Here is a 12972-nt window from a genome sequence, read left to right on the forward strand (position 1 = left end):
TGCCTATTTGTGACATCAAACTAACAACCAAATATGAATGTATTCTTATTTGTTGCCCACCTTTTTCAACTTTTAATAAAAGCAAATCAAGTGGGTGGACATGGACAACACATCACTTAAAAAGCAATGGGTTATTGGTATATTTACAGTACACACATATTCCACTCATACATTCAAATTGCAGCGTTACACGTAAAGGTCAGTTTGATCATGTGGTTTATTTCTTGTAATGCCTGGCATTTGATAGCTCTGTGAATTCCAGTGATGCACCTGTGAGCCCGGAGTCAAAATGATGATGGTCACTTATACACGTCTGAAATCTCAACATGCAGGGATTAGTGAATGAGTACGGGCACAGCTTTTGCTCTTTGATTCATGGGGGTGGCATTAAATCCTGATGATTACCTCTGAAGCAGACACACTGGAAAATATCTACCTGGACCTAGTCGGCTATCCCTGGTGATAAACACACACAAATAGCTGTGAGTCCTACAAGTTCTAACTAAATAATAAACTAAATTTTGAGCTCACGTGGCTGCTGAAATGTTTAAGGACACAGTTATCATTTAACGGCTGCCAACGAATATTCAGTTAAATAGTAAGAAGAAGCCTGGACAAAATTCCACCCACCCAATTCTACCAAAGATCGTCCAGTCGCGACATATTTAAAGATGTTAAATATGCAAAAATGAAACAGAGAGAACAATGACAGAGGCTCACATACAAACTATGATACATAAGTATTCATAGTGCAGTGTGACTGCTAATCCTGAAGATCAGTAAAGTTTAATTACAACTTTCCTATCAGACTGGTGATTAGTAACCACATTTTCTGAAAGAGACCTGAAAAACATACTATATCTACTTTTCTCTAGGTGTCACGCACTTCCTAATTCCTTCAGCCACCTATCGAAGGTTGGATGTGTCTCAGACTTCCAGGACTGCAGCAGAATTTTTCTTGCTAACAGTGGTAATAATGAAATGGCCTGAGCCTCACAACGATCATTCCCACTGCTTAAATCATCAAGCCTGAACACTGCTGCAAAAGCGGAAAGGAAAAATAGAGTTTGGTGAAAAATTCAAATAGGTGACCCCAAAAAGTCTGCACACAGAATAAACCGATAGGATAGGCTTCCTTGCTCTGTTGATATAGATATACTATCGAGTTACTATGATGGTTTTCCAAGCATTTTTCCTACACTTCATCAGTAATCTCAGTAACAGTTCTACTTGCCAATCTGCAGAGACTTTGTTTGTTTTTTATTACAACATATTAATTGGTTGTCGAATGGTTGTGATCAGATAGCCACACAACATCCATCCATTCACTAATGTGACCAGACTGGAAAAGCATTGGCACTTTTCTAGTCTCACTTACCTCTCAAAGCAGTTTATGCTACTAATCACACATTCATACAGTGCTGTATTCTCCACTGCTCATCCACAACCGGCTTAGAATCACCACTCATCCAAACATACATGTCTCTGGAGGAAAAAATGCACAAACGCTATACACTGCCTGGAATCAAACCAGGAACCTTTTTGCTATGAGGTGATAGTTTATTGTGTGAGCCTATGCACAGTCAAAACTTACACCTTCAGCACACCAAACTCAATATTACCAAACAGCACATTTGCCAAGGTGCTGAAGAGGAAGAGATTTCCTTTCAGTTTTCAAACAGATCTACATGTAAATTGTTTTTTGGAAATCTTATCAATGATGTGAAAAGATGCCTTTTCACCTTTTACTTTTTAACCAAATTAGTTTTTGCTGGGTGGTGCAAACACATGCACACAAAAACATATTAACAACCTGACATAAAGTTTAATCCTCTGTACATGAGCGTATCCGTTTCACATTTGTTTTCTGACACATCTGCTATCCAGGAGTCTTGTGTTTGACTTCTATCTGATAGGCCTTAAGGACTTTAATTGTGCTAATTGCTTATCTAAGCAACAACAATGAGCTTACTGCCAAAGATGTGCTATTCCTCCTCCACCTACAGCACTGCCAAGCCTGACATCAGATAGGAGAGGAAGATAGAGGGTGAACCGAAAACATGCAGCTCGCCTTACTGCTTGTGTATCTAACAAGAAAAAGTACAAGCCCTCACTGGGGAACAAAAGAGCCGGCATCAGATTTCGGCTATCACACAATTTGATTTAATTAACAAGCTACATCAAGAGCCAAAAAAAAACCCAGGAAGAGAAGAAGAAGAAAAAGGGGAGGTGGTGGAGGGAAAGAAAACTTGACTTGGCTGACGAATGACCTAATTGGTTACATTATCGACTCATTATCAAAGGCTAATTAGGGAGCTACTAAACAGCATCAATTATTTTTAAAAAATGCAAACGACTCAGTAACCCCCACTACCAACTCTTCATACACCCCACCAACCTCCACCACCACCACCAATTCCTCCTCCCCCTCAATTTAACCCGACACAAGTGTTTCATTTTAACAAAAGGTTTCTTCTTTTGGAGAAAAAAGGCTTGGAGGGCCTCTATTGTTAGCTGGGAAACAATGGGGCAAGAGGGGACGGGGGTCTGATGATAGAGGGGGTGTATCATGCTGAGCATTTCTAGAAGAGGTGAGCATGTTATCTGTGTGCATGTGTGTGCTCTTTACCAAGTCGACGGTGCGTTATTGAGTTCTATGGGCGAGTTTGGTAGTTAAAAAGAGTTTGGCGAAGGTGGGGGTTGCCCTCATTAACCTCCTCCACCTCGACTCGATCAGCAAACCAGCGGGTTAAAGCAACAACACAACCTAATTAGACAGAAGGACAGAGCGAGGGGTGAAATGTCAACGTCCTCCTTCTCTCTCTCTTCTCTCTTTCGCTCTTTGTGCACAATGAGGTGCTGCTCTCTTGGTCGCTGAGGCAAAAAAGTGCTTGAAAAAGGTTGTTGTGACTGAGCCTGAACTTTGTTACAGATCCAGCATGACAAGGACTTGCAATTATCTGTTAAATTTGGTGAGAATTCCCATAATGGGCCACCACAAAGGGATCCGCAGATGCTTAGTAATTCGGTCTCTGAAATTTGTTTGTAAAAGAAAAAGAAAAAAGGAGAGTAAAATAGGGCAGTCAAATGATGTTCAAGAGCTCAGAAAGATGTCACCTGTCCATAGAAACAGCTCTCTCACATACATCACTTTTATATTTACATATATATGTTAGAGATGCATTTATCTCCATGCGTAGATTTTTTACATTTACTTTTCTCAAACAAGAAGTGAGTGACCTGGCTCCACAACCATACCCATGAAATCTCGCCCAGTCCCGAGAGCCAGTGGACACAATGGTGCCGGATAAAAATCACACCAGCTTCACACAATCTGGCTTCAAGGTCACGTTCTGTTTGCTGCTGTGATCCAAATCCTCTCTGTGAGGGAAATCGCTTTTTTTTTTTAAAGAAAAAAGAAAAAGCCTCATTTTACCAGTTAGTAATACACTAATCACAATTTCGTGATTTAACTAGATCTTCTTGTCTGTTTAGGGGCAACATTACTCAAAAAAGGTGTGTGGACTTTTACCTGAGATGAGGCTTATTTAGGAAGGCTTCTCTATCACTGTCAGAGCCACATTGTTTATTGTGTCCCATATCTTTTCAAATACATGACAAATTATAGTCGCTAAAAATGGGAGCTATAATCTTGATGTTTTTAAGAAAATATGGCAGACAAAGAAGAATTTAGAGCAATGACAGAGGTATGTTTTACAATCATGTTTTGCAATCACATTAGTGCTTCTGACTAAAGATACAAGTTATCATGTCTGCATCGAATCATTTAAAAAAAAAAAAGATGACAGAAGAAGATTGTGAAAGTACATGAAGCTATATGGAAAATATGGCAGAGGCTTTCTGGACTGATTTTCTTGACCTCTACTTTGCTGACAGTACAGGCCGCCTTCCGCTCGGGCTGATTTGTCCTGTAACTGACTCCACCCATCGAAGCTAGTTCATACCCTTCACTGAAATGTATTATGATTACAGCTTTCTCTCCCCTCTCACTCATCTGGACACAGTTTCATCTCCCCCTTCCATCATTTTTGTGTTACATTTATCATTTAGTTTTCCATCTACACCACAGCCTCCTCCCCTCCCCTCTCTGCCCCCCTCTTTCCTTTGCACTCTTTCAAGGTTCACAGGCTCGACTCCACCTTTTCAATTCGGCTTCCCAGCAGCACTACTTAGTGGGGAGGGAATTGGAACCAGTGCTATCAGTGTGATTGAGGGACCAAGAGGAGTGTGTGTATGTGTGTAAGAGGGTCTGTATTAATGTCTGGGGTGTTGGTGAAGCATGGAGCAAAAGGGGCCCCATGAAAAAGGGGGTCAAACACATAGGAGCATTTCAGCGTGGAGTGGAAGAAAGAACGAGTTAGAGCGAAGATGAGAGGAGAGGAAAAGGCTGAGCTGAGGCCGTGGAGGTTGTGAAAAGATAGAGGCCCATACTGAGATCACACCTGCTCTCTGACACGCAACACACACACACTTGTATGGGTTACAAGTCATGTGCAAATGAAAGTAACAAGGGTGCAACAGTGAATGAGCAATTATAATAGGTTTTATACCAGTGGAAGAGCTGCAGAGAAGCTCCCTATAGCGCATGAGTCAACATCTAACCCTCAGGAGTCCATCTAGAGCAGATACACCAAACATGTTTTATTTCACTAACATAATCTAGAGTAAACATGTTAAGAAGACCTGATGAAAAGGTTCATGTACACAGATTCCAGATTTTTTTAAGAGAAAAAAGGCATAAAGGTAAGCTTAAACAAACAGTTATCAGAGCTCACAACTTTTTTACTGTAATATTATAAGTGATTATGAGAAAGAATTTCCAAATATTCACTGGTATCCGTTCATCTATTTTTATGAGTTGGGTTCCTTGCACTTTAACACTTTCTTCAACAGACAAAAAAGAAAAGATTCAGAGTTTTCATCATTCAAACCTGACTGCTGAAAATGAATACATTATAAAAGGTGCCCAAGAAAGACAAGACTTAGTATAAAGTATAACAATAGTCTACAGACATGTGTCATACTTAATGTCATAAAGCAGGTATTTCGAAACAAATACAGGTATTGATGAATGAAGAAAAATGGCGGTAAGCATGTTACACGTCATGACAGATTCAGTCCATGCAGTGGTAATTTGGACTAAAATTGCAAGAAAGGGATCTTTTAAACATGTGTGGTACATGCTATGCCATTCTATTTTCACTGGCATATTTTAAATATCATTTAATTTAAAAGCCAATGGCATATAAATTTGAAATTTATACTCTAGCTCAAAGGTTTCTAAATTTCAGAGATATTATATGTGTACCGTAGTTTGTTAATCCCTGTTAGCCAGAAGCTTGTGGTTCAGATTCTGCTAAACACTCAATTTCACACAGTTCTTTCTACTTTTGGTTCTGCATGATGTCAGACAGGAGGGATATCCTTATATGGTCGTCTCAGATGCACAGCTTTGACTGTAAGCAACCCACTTGTTGGGTAAATAGTCTGTTTGTGAGCAGCATTCACTTTAAAGTAAGTTGGCTTGACAGGAAGATGGTCTCAAAAGAGCTATATAACTGATCAGCAGCACCAAATCCCATAAATATGGATGATTTTAAACCTTGAATCATTGGCTATTTTCATTAGTTCATTTGTTAAATTAGTTGATAATTAATGTCCATGGAATTACATATTTTATTTAAGAAAAAAAAGGCTTCCTCGTGGATTCTGTTTTGATGTCAACAACCCTTTTTGTGACTCTTTTCCCCCTCAAGAAAGCACATAAAAGGAAATTTTCTTTCTACTCACCATGAATAAATCTCTGGCTTCTAAATCTACAGCGAGGAGGAAGGCCTTCTCGAAACACTGGTGCCTGCAGAGAAAAAAGGAGACAGTGAAAAAGAAAGACAACACCCTGAACATGAAAGCAAAACAATCATCAATCTAAAAATACATGCTTTGAATGAAAATGCATAGTTAAATAAGTCTAAGGTACATTCACGTGCTTGCTTTGGTCTGCATGTAGACACACGCCTCAATACAGACATGCACATGCACCTCTGCATTCAACACTGTCAATAATTGAACTGAGAATAGCGAGCTCTTTTCCTATTATCCAGAATTAAAGCTGGGAGAGAGAGCTGTATCTCCCAGTACAAAACACCTCAACTTTCCCCGGCTACAGCCGACATGAAACAAACAAACACAAGCGGAGAGAGGAGGTGCGGGAAGGAGGGGGGGCGGGGGGCGCCTTCCTTCATTTGATGTTGATGGAGAGAAAAAGAATGCAGGTAGGTGATAAGAGAGGAGAGGACGAGGGATGCCAAACAACGCTCCAGCTCAGCTACAGAGGAGGAAAAAGAAAGAGAGGGAGCGGGGGGTAATTGCGGGATGGAGAGCAGTGAGCAGCAGTGTGTGGGAACAACAGGGTCTATTTCAGTCAAACAGGCGTTTCAAAAGGCTCTCATGGCAGAAGGGAAAATGAAACAACAGTCTAAACAGGTGCATGCGTGCTGCTTTGCCTTATGAATGACTCAAAGCTGCATCAGTATGTGTGTGCAATGAAATTCAAAAGCTATTTCTGTTTTAGAATTTTTAATAGCAATAAAGAGAAGGAAATAAGCAGTGTTAAATTGTTTCTGAAAGAGGTTTTTGGATATTATTTCTTATTCTGATTCTCCACCCTGTGCTGATAAACTGCACTAAATGTTCCAGTAATCCCTTGAAAATAGTCTGTGCATGTATTTGTCTGTGCAAAGTCTTCAGAGATCTGGAACCTGATTGAGGAATGTACTCTTAATGCTTTTACTTTTTAGATGTCTACATTTTTTTTTTATTTCAGGAGAGCTATACAAAACACAGTCCTTGACCCCTTGAGGACATGCACAAAGTAAATTTCTCCCTCAGTCCATTTAATTAAGACCACAGCAACAGCACAGAGTGAGTGGTGTTACCTGAGGAGGTGGTGAAAAAAGCGCCGGGCGTACTTGCTGATTGGCTCCCTGTACTCCAGTATTACTGTATCAGAGAGAGGCACAGGTGGGGCATAAAACACACCCAGAGCTGCTTCTAGCTGGGCTACAGACAGATCAGAAACACACACAAAATTAGGAAATGCATGTGATGTTTGCATGGAAATTAGCTAAGAATGTTTAAGGATGTGTGTGTTTCTAAAGCTAACAATGTAAAATTTGTTGCTCTTCTGCACAAAAATGAGATTTTTATACTTTTTTATTTTATAAGAGACAGTGCCAAATCAAAGGCTCACTGACTAAAAGCCAACTAAAAGCAAAAGTTAACAACTAAATGAAAGGAAACTAAGATTTGAAAGAAAAACATCCAAAATATATCAAATATATCAAATATATCTAAGCATTCATAAGGTTTAGTCCATGGAGGTGCTAAATACAGCAAAATGTAGACGAAATGAAAGGTAAATAAAAAATTAAAATCTTCAAGCACTGAAAGTCGACAGGTTAGGTTAGACTCATGAAATTTGAAAAGCAGCGATTTCGATTTGATAAGCATCACCAGGAAATGTAAAACCAATCAAAGCCACCTTCTCTCTCTGGGTTCAGCTCCATCCTCAGCAGGTGGTTAGTGACTGAGCTCAGGCCTTGGTACATCTCATCCCCCATGGTGCTCCAGTCCATGGCCTCTAGTATGCCCAGTGCCTCTCTGACTTGACCACAACGTAGCCTCTGCTGCAGCAGCTCCCCTGGACCCATCTGTCCCCCCGTGAGAGCTCCTGTCATATTGAGGAAAGGTTTGTAAGAAATAATAATAATGTGGTTAAGAAAAGACGAAGAAAAGATTTTTATGAAATAATCCAGTTTTGATCTAGATGGGCATTGAATTAAGGGAAAACCCAGCAGACACAATAGGTTTCACATACATGGTTTGAGCCTAGTCCCATACTAAAACAAAAATTCAGACAAAACTACCACTGAAAAAAGATTTAAACTCTAGGGCAAAGATTTATGCATATCTGGGAAACTGAGGTTTAATCAGGTGCTGCTACATAGCACACAATTGATTCTCCAAGTCTCTCGGAGAATCAATTGGAAAGGAAGATGTTTTTTTCAAAAGATTTTCCTCATTTGGCGTTATGGTGATGGTGTCTAACAAAATGGTACAAAATGTCCTGTAGGTCATTGTGAAGACCACACTAAATGATTCACATCATTTTCAGCAACTCCTTTATGCCCTAATGGATCCTGGGAAATAGAAGATAGATGTGTTTTATTGCATTCATTCAGAACAACTTTTAAGGATCTGCATTAAGAAACCAACAGAAATAGGAATAATTTATTCAGTATTTCTATCTTTTGCTTCATTTTTATACCTTTTTGTTTCGTTTCTATATTTATATTTTTTCTAAGATTTTGATGATAGAGCAGTATGTGATTATTGATCTTTTCCTTTCCATCTATACCCTTAACAGTTTATCCAATTTAGGGTAGCGCGGGTGCTGGAGGCCTATCCCAGCTCATGAATACCAGTCCACCACAGTATTGAATGATACAGTATATTTTCATCTTTCTGTGCTACAAAGAGGGAAAATTCTCTTTAGGCTTTAACAGTTGGTGTGATAATGATTCTGTGACCGTGCAGAATAACCTGGAGGAGTTACTTAAGTTAAGTGAGTGTCCAGTGGATCAGTTCTGACTCTGAGGCAGCACTAGATTTGTTAGACCAGCATCGACTCGTCAATCAATTAGAGAGGAAGTGTGTTCAAGCCTTCATGTGTACTTTGTGTCCATCAGTTTCTGTGTGCAAATGCAAAATAAAAGCAAGCTTCTCATCCTTTAACACTGAGCAGAGTGCATGTTAGCATATGTTCAAATAACTTGCCTACATGTTATTGAAATATTTAGCTCTTTAACAGAATGGAAACCTTTTCAGGGTGTAACCAGCCTCTTATGGGGTGTGTCTGTGTGCTACTGCAAACGATATTGTAACATAGAGTGACCTTTACCCTAAGATCATTTGAGGACTGCTCTGATGGACTGTACCTTCTGATCAGTGATGACTGACTGTGCTTTTGTTTGTGCAGACAAGGAACATGTTGAATAATGGAAGAATGGCATTTTGTACCCTTAACCGCAGCAGAGGTGTCTCACTCTGTTTCTTAAAGTTCAAAGCACATATACAGGTGAAGGTGTTGAATGCCAGGGGTAATTATGCTCTATTGTCACTTAATCACGAAGGTACATAATGCAGCAGATGGAGGACTCCCTGGCTCATTCTGATTTGCGTGAGACGAGTTGGTACAGGACCATGTTCTGACAGTAGTTTCACCTCACTTCTGAACTAGCCTTTTTCACATGCATGCAACATTTAACACTCTGCTGTATATGTATTAAAGTGTATATATTTACCAAAATTTCTGGACATGGCTAGTGGCATAATAGGTGATCACTGACAGCAGTACTGTCAATGGGCCATGCTGCAGGCAGGCAAGAAAAACTCACTACTGATTCTAGTCTAATTAGTATCTGTAGGGCGGGGGGGTGGTATGAGCAATTAAAATGACAAGCTGGCAATTAGCAAACCACCAAATCCCCTAAAGAGTGGGCTAATGTGGCTAATACATCAGCTAAGTTGCTTGTGTGTGATTTTTGGGTACTGTATGTGTTTAACTGCATGTATGAGTCCAGGAGTTGGGCGCTGACATCTGCTCTAAGCTGACGCAGACAATGGATCACACCTGTCCACACTGACTTATTTGACTGTGCACAAACAACACTGAGCAGGACAAGATCAGCACCAGCATGGAGAAACACAGAACGTAGCATAAACATGACTAAAAATATGAAAGACCTTGGTCTAAAACATAAAAAACCAAAACGTGTTAACTTGGAACTATTATGTCACATAAACTCATTAGCTACTGAACTTCACATTAGCACAATAATCTAAATCATCCAATCATATGGCAGCAAGTCAATTAATTTAGGCATTAGGAAGATTTGAAAAAAAGTTGCCTGGTCTGTTGAGTCTAGATTTCTATTGCAATATTTAGATGGTAGGGTCACACTGGCTTGAGTCAAACGTCAGTTTGATGTTGTTGGTGGTGTAAAGGTGTGGGGGGATATTTCCTTGGCAGACTTTGGCTCCTTAGTACCAATCTAGGGGTTTCACCCAGGCACAGTATTAGGCAAATGTGGATATTATTTTTAGAAGTGAGTATTAAGTAAAGCTACTGGAGTACCTACTCAAGTTAGTACTTCTGGCCACAGATGGCTCCATCCTCATTAATCAATGCTGGGTACTGGCAGTAGGAGTGCACTGGCTTATGAGTGGGCTTGTGTTTCATCTCTGGTTTGGTGTCAGTTGAATATAATAACCACCACACTGTGGAAACACATGCAGAACTGAGGACAATGGGACCCATATAAAACGTCTATGATAGGCTATGCTTCAAGTTTTAATCAGTTTTAAGATCAACTTTTTGTCTCCAAAAACAAGTCAAAGAGCCCATTCTCTCTGGGAAGACAATGATGAAGTAGCTTTTGGTCACACACATGAAACGTGCCACAAATCCTTGAGCAACAAATACAAAAACAAAAGGAAAAAATCTAGCATGTGAAGTAATGTATCTGGTTCCTCTCACACCTCTGCACAGGTGGCTAATAACGGTGTGCAGTGGGTAAATCACTGGAAACGAGTGGGGATTTCTGATGTTGCGATCAAACATGTAATTTTGACAGACCATAAACCCATCTTAGAAATGATGGATAACTCTGCTCACTAATTTTGACAAACAATATATGCCAGGCTAGATGAGTATGAACCCTGCTCGCGCAGCAGATCAACAAACTCACTTCCAAGTTACCTTGATGACCTAGTGAATTTTTTTATTGCCAATGAAAGAAGCATTAGCTTGGGTTCATTCTCCACACACAGTTACATCATTGTCCTTTAATATTTCCCTGTTTTCCCATCTGTACAAAAAAAAAGAAATTGCTATTTTTTTCTTGGGTGCTGTGCAGCACATTCCCCAGTCTGCCCCTCCACAGCCTGTACCAGTGCAGGCCCAGCCATGGCCAACGTGTGCCCAGATGAGATAACTCGGTGCAGGCAGGGGGGTGGGGGTGGGAGGGGGCACCAGGGAGAGCTGCCTCCTATGGAAAAGAGAGAACTTGGAGCTTGGCCAAGTCTTTCTTCCTAACCGCCTCACGACTCACTCCTTCTGTCATGTAGCGGGCCTTATGAAACAAGTCAATACAGAGAAGAAGCAAACAAATGAGTTGGAGTGAAAGTCTGTGTGTGTGTGTGTGTGTGTGTGTGTGTGTGTGTGTGTGTGTGTGTGTGTGTGTGTGTGTGTGTGTACGAACAGAAGCACAGAAATAGAAGAATACACACATGTGTGAAGGGGGGGAGAATTATCATGGAGAAAAGACGTGCAGTGACTTTCTTCATCAAATACTTGGCAGACGATCAGAGGAGCGGAAGCTATTGTTGGAAGGCACCCTCCTCTTTCCCTGTGCACACAGGCAAACACAGTCAAACACACACACACCCCTCAAACACACATTTCAAATGCACACTTCTACTACCTTCCTCCCTCCACCCTCACTCTCCTGCTTTCAAACTTCGGTAGAGAGTTGCGTGCCACTGTCACATCTTCTTTCCAAAGTCACAATTAAAGATGCTGAATACGTGAGTGTGCTTCGGAGGGTGAGGTGGCTGCTTCGTAAAAATTTTGATTGGCAAACTTTATCTGGGGACCCCGAGGGACTTTGCAGCCACTGTAAACGATTTATCGGAAAAATGCATCCCAGAATGCTCCTCGGGGGCTCGTGCCCCGGGGCGATTATTGAATGACCTCTGAGAGCGTGACTCCCGCTAACCTTCCCGCCTGTCAACAAATTAACTTCCTTCAGGAGTGGAAAGGTACTGGGACGACCAGCTTGACAGCACTATTCACACAGGCGGGTTCAGACACAGCTTCAGATCCAAAACAGAGCAAGAGTGTCTGAAGGGAGGAAGGCACCTTCATTAGGAAAGGGAGTGAAGTGTTTTCTACTTGGAACTGTGTAATGTAAAATTTCAACAAATGTGAGGGAACTTATTCTTGGCAGAAGGAGTAAGAAATACAAAGAACTCAAAACAGGAAAACAGGTAAAACAGGAAAAATGGATCTCATTATCCATCTGTTTTACACATGTTTATTCCAAGTGGCAACCTCCAGGGCTGAAAAGCAGGTCAAATGTCAAAAACTGCAATTGCCTGAGTGACCACTTGAGGCTAACTTGCAAAAAAAAAAAAAAAAAAAAAAGTTAATCTCCATGAATTAGAAGTTAAAATATTGAACTTTACAAAGTTCAGAAAAGGTTTTGGAGTCCTTACAGCACACTTGTTGAGGCCTCAGTTGCAAGACTATAAGAACAGTTTGCAGCACATTGGCAACCTTGGCCAGGGCAAAATGTGCATTCCTCAACTGGTTACTGGAGAGCATTGGGTGAAATTAACTGCAAGGAGAAACAGGGTGTTGTACCAGGAATCTCCCTGTGATTGCTTTTGCTATGGTCAACCGTACCTTGAATGGAAGTCTCCGGGCTTGTCTGCAAATACTCAAACTCACACTATGTTTGCTTTCAAAATGAAAGTTGTGCTTTACCCCTGCAACCATATAAAAAGTGCAACTTCTACTTTGAAGGCAAACAGTCTCCATTTCCAGGTTGCGTTGCACTCTTCAGTTCCATGACAGCTGAACATAGCTTTGTTGCCAGCTGTTTGCAGGCAAGTTGGCATCTTCTATGCAATCTATAGGTGACTACAGCAACTTACTACTCACCAGCTGATCAGGGAACCCACTTTTCTCCCTAGCAACCAGTGATTACCACGAGGGTCATTAACCAGTTTCTAGGCCTCCAAAACGGAGGCCTTAAACTTTAGACTTAGGTTTACGGTCAGTAGCATGGCCACTTCGAGGAGGTTGAACCTTACAAGATGCCTCCTCTA

At 40.8% G+C, this 12972-nt stretch overlaps 1 protein-coding gene across 6 annotated transcripts in view; it reads right to left on the bottom strand.

Moving 5' to 3' along the window:
* Positions 1–12972, bottom strand: part of wdpcp (WD repeat containing planar cell polarity effector) — an 88454-nt gene that overhangs the window by 19753 nt on the left and 55729 nt on the right. For all 6 annotated transcript variants that reach the window (XM_086258901.1, XM_086258898.1, XM_086258900.1 and 3 more), the window contains exons 11-13: positions 7562–7750; positions 6957–7080; positions 5812–5875 (exon numbers count right to left, since the gene is read on the bottom strand). In XM_086258901.1, the coding sequence (XP_086115027.1) occupies positions 5812–5875; positions 6957–7080; positions 7562–7750 (377 nt within the window). The remainder of the gene's footprint in view (positions 1–5811; positions 5876–6956; positions 7081–7561; positions 7751–12972) is intronic.

Source organism: Aulonocara sp. 'chitande type north' Nkhata Bay, linkage group LG13, assembly GCF_057382095.1.
Source record: "Aulonocara sp. 'chitande type north' Nkhata Bay isolate Kocher_YH1m ecotype deep benthic linkage group LG13, A_spYH_male_GT1.1, whole genome shotgun sequence".
NCBI lineage: Eukaryota > Metazoa > Chordata > Actinopteri > Cichliformes > Cichlidae > Aulonocara > Aulonocara sp. 'chitande type north' Nkhata Bay.